This window comes from Gavialis gangeticus, unplaced genomic scaffold (assembly GCF_001723915.1).
Source record: "Gavialis gangeticus isolate Ggan-Ray unplaced genomic scaffold, GavGan_comp1, whole genome shotgun sequence".
In the NCBI taxonomy this organism is placed as follows: Eukaryota; Metazoa; Chordata; order Crocodylia; family Gavialidae; genus Gavialis; species Gavialis gangeticus.
Window position 1 is genome coordinate 53,162,869 of NW_017729022.1, and position 3,256 is coordinate 53,166,124.

Sequence of the window (3,256 nt, forward strand, 5' to 3'; positions counted from 1 at the left end):
TTGGGGGGGGGGGGGCTGGACTCGATGATCTTCCGAGGTCCCTTCCAGCCCTAATGTCTATGAAATCTATGACAAGAGATAAGAGAATCTGAGCACAACACACTGAGCATAGCCTGGGGATGCCCAGCTACACCTGAAGGCTAATTCCTGGCCCGAACCTCTCTCATCAGCAGCTCAGATCCACTCTCTGCAAACTACAAATCTCAACATGCAATTCTCCGTGAGGGCGGTCTGCCCGCACTGCATGCTGGGATTTGTAGTCCCCGCAGCCCCCACGGGAATGCAGACTCAGACCGCGGGCTGCAATGCAGATAGTGCTCCCGCGGGGTTCAAAAGCGCTGTAAGAAGCGAGCGGACAGACGGTGCACAGCCCCGGGGCGCTACACATTGGCCAGAACCACAGACCGGGGAGGAATCACTCTGGATGAGGCAGGGGAGGCCCATTCGTGCCTCACTGAGGAGCACTTGAGGTCGCGCTCGCCCCTTCCCACGGCTACAGACCCCTCCCCCACCATCGTTTCCCGCGCTTTTGTTGCCCGCTGTAGCAACAACAGCCGCGCCAACGTTCTACCCCAGTCCCACCTGCCTTCCTATTGGCTGCCGAAGATGCCTCCTGCGCCCCGATTGGTGCCGACCACGTGCGGCCGGTGTTGCTGGGGTCGCGGGTGCGGCGTGGCTGCTGTGGCTATGGGTGGGAGCGGGGCAGCCAGCCCGGTCGCGCCTGGGAGCTGTGCCTGGGACGAGCCCGAGTGCGGGATGAGGCTGTAACTATATAGAGAGCTGCCCCCGGGGGGGGAGCGGAGTGGGGACAACCCGCCAGGGGCAGGGGCTACAGGGAGGGGTGGGGGGCAGAGCCGAGGCCCCCCCCCTCTTTCTTACCCCCATGGAGCGTGGTCCTGGCACCCTCCTGCTATGCTAGCCTATATACTGGGGCACCCCCCAGGCCTGGGACACGTTGCTGCTGGAACAGTTTGTGCCCTGCTAAGGGCTGGAAAAATCCAAAGAGCAGAAATACCCACACCCCTCCTTTGGTTCTCTAAGATCTCTCTTTCTAGAGACACAAAGGAGAAGCTGGGGCTTGCTCTAGTGACTCGGTTTTGTTTGGTCTGATTATTATTCCCCCCCCCCCCTTGTGGAACCCTTGGAGCAAGTGATTTAGGCTGACTCCTAATCTCTCCTCCCCTGTGGTTTAGAAAGGCCAAAAAGTTAACAAGACTCCACCTCACAAGAGTTGAGAGTGGGAAGGAGATCAGGATCATTTCCCCCCACAAGCAGACATTTAAAAAATCCTGTAACATTCACCATGTACCATCATGTTTTGGTAATATTTTACATTAGAAGAGGGAAGGAAGTTTTCAGGCCCAGACTGTATAGGAGTATGAAAAGGTGGTGAGGCTTTTACTCTGACAGACCAGAAAATGGAATAATACTGATGGCTCTGGTCTTCATACAGAAAGCAAACTCTTTGATAACCCTTTTTAACCCTATGCAAATTGTGAGACCGAGCCACCTTCAGATACTTTGTTCATGTTGCCAAGGTAATGGCAGCAAGTTTTCCAAGACTCATTTCTGCTGAAGGACATCAGCTATCTTCTCACTGTGCTTGTATGTGTTCCTAAATCCATATATTAAAGTCATTAATAGCATTTGGAAAAAATAAAAAATGTAACGTTTGATAAGCATTACACGTTCATTTTTATTTATGTGGCATTTGCCATGATTGATACATTCATACAAACTCAGTAATCAAAAACAGTAAACAGATGCATTCAAATGTGGCTACTATTCCATAATGCAATACCAAACAAGTATACAGATTAGTAATAATTATCTTATGTTTTAATTTGGTAGGTTTCAGTACCTCATCCATGAGTGGACACCACCCATGCAGTTCTAAAGTAGCATTATATCTTACTAGTTTAGGGTCTTATCATTCCCTGTAGTAATTGCGGTTAGAGCAGTTCTTGGAAACAAGATCACAGCTCTGTTTAACATATTTTAGGTATGTTTCTTCCCTCCTCCCTCACTACTAGCATTTAATTGAAAATGGCATGTAGGTAGCTTTAAAAAATCTATTAGTTTCCATGTGTAATATAATTTAATATGGCATCACCATTTAATAAGAAAACATTTATGATGTCACAGAGAGTTCTGACTTCTAGTCATTTAAATGGGAGTTGAAGGCATTGAACCTCTTGCAAGGTTGAGACCAATGTATACCATAGAAAAAGACTGATCACAGCTCTGTGGGGAAAGAAATGATAGATTGCTTACCTGCCTTGGTTGAGTGCGTTTCAAGCCAAATCATCTGCCATTAGTGGTGGGTCAAGTACGTATTAATAGTTCATATTCATAAGGCAAAGAAGTGAAGATTTTATCCTTTCATAATTTCCTGAAGGAAGTGAGCTGGATTGCTCTGCTGCACCACACTGGACTTAACTTGTTTATCTGCCCACTGTGTGAGCATTTAAAAGTGCTTTTTTTTATTTAGTAAAACATAATGTTCCATTGCAGCTTTTGATGGAGACATCTGGAGACTGTAGCAGCCCATATGTTACAGTGACTCCTGGGTTTCTAGCACATCTGCAAGAGTTAGAGCCCCGGGTGGTAAGAAGACGCTTATCTCAGGCACGACACCGGGCAACACTGGCAGGACTCTTTAACAGTCTGCGGGAAACTGTTTATTCTCAGTCAGACAATTTGGCATCAAAGGTACAGAAAATGTATTTGTTTGTGTGCACTTTTCTACACACAGGCACACACCCATATATATGCTTTACATGTGTTTGTAGGGAAGATTTGTAGCTCTGACCACAGTATTTTTGGGAGATGCCTGTACACATGGCGTTTTATCATGGGAGACTTCCTTGAGCCTTCTCCTTATACGCACATCACTTCAGAACAGGCTAACTGGGGATCTTCTAATGCCAGTGTCAGTAGTTTATCATGCGACGTTTTGCTGTAAATTTTTTGATTCTTCATAATGGCAGTATTTTCAAAGCTAATCAGGGAATCCCATGATTGAACTGCTTTGACAATGCAGCACTTCAGGACAAAATCAGAACTACTGGGTTATGGTTAGAAACAGTTGTAGGGGAAAGGCAGTTCATTAAGCCTTGCAAATTGGCTTATATCCTGAAGAAAATCTGGAAAGTTAGGTAAAATAAAACATTTGAACAACACTAAATTTATAAAAAAAAGGAAATTTGACACTAAAATGGTATGAAAGAGGAAGGATTTTACTGTGGTCAAGGCA

The 3,256-nt window shown here is 46.2% G+C and overlaps 1 protein-coding gene across 4 annotated transcripts in view; it reads left to right on the plus strand.

The window, feature by feature from the left end:
* Window positions 1–3,256, plus strand: part of STRA8 (stimulated by retinoic acid 8) — a 48,745-nt gene that overhangs the window by 3,237 nt on the left and 42,252 nt on the right. Inside the window, exons 1-2 of one of the 4 annotated variants that reach the window (XM_019514977.1) lie at window positions 585–764; window positions 2,515–2,712. In XM_019514977.1, coding sequence (XP_019370522.1) covers window positions 2,521–2,712 — 192 coding nt within the window. In that variant the 5' untranslated portion in view covers window positions 585–764; window positions 2,515–2,520. Of the gene's footprint in view, window positions 1–584; window positions 765–881; window positions 2,054–2,514; window positions 2,713–3,256 lie in introns of those variants that run through there. The other 3 variants (XM_019514978.1, XM_019514979.1, XM_019514975.1) reach the window with 3 other exon arrangements.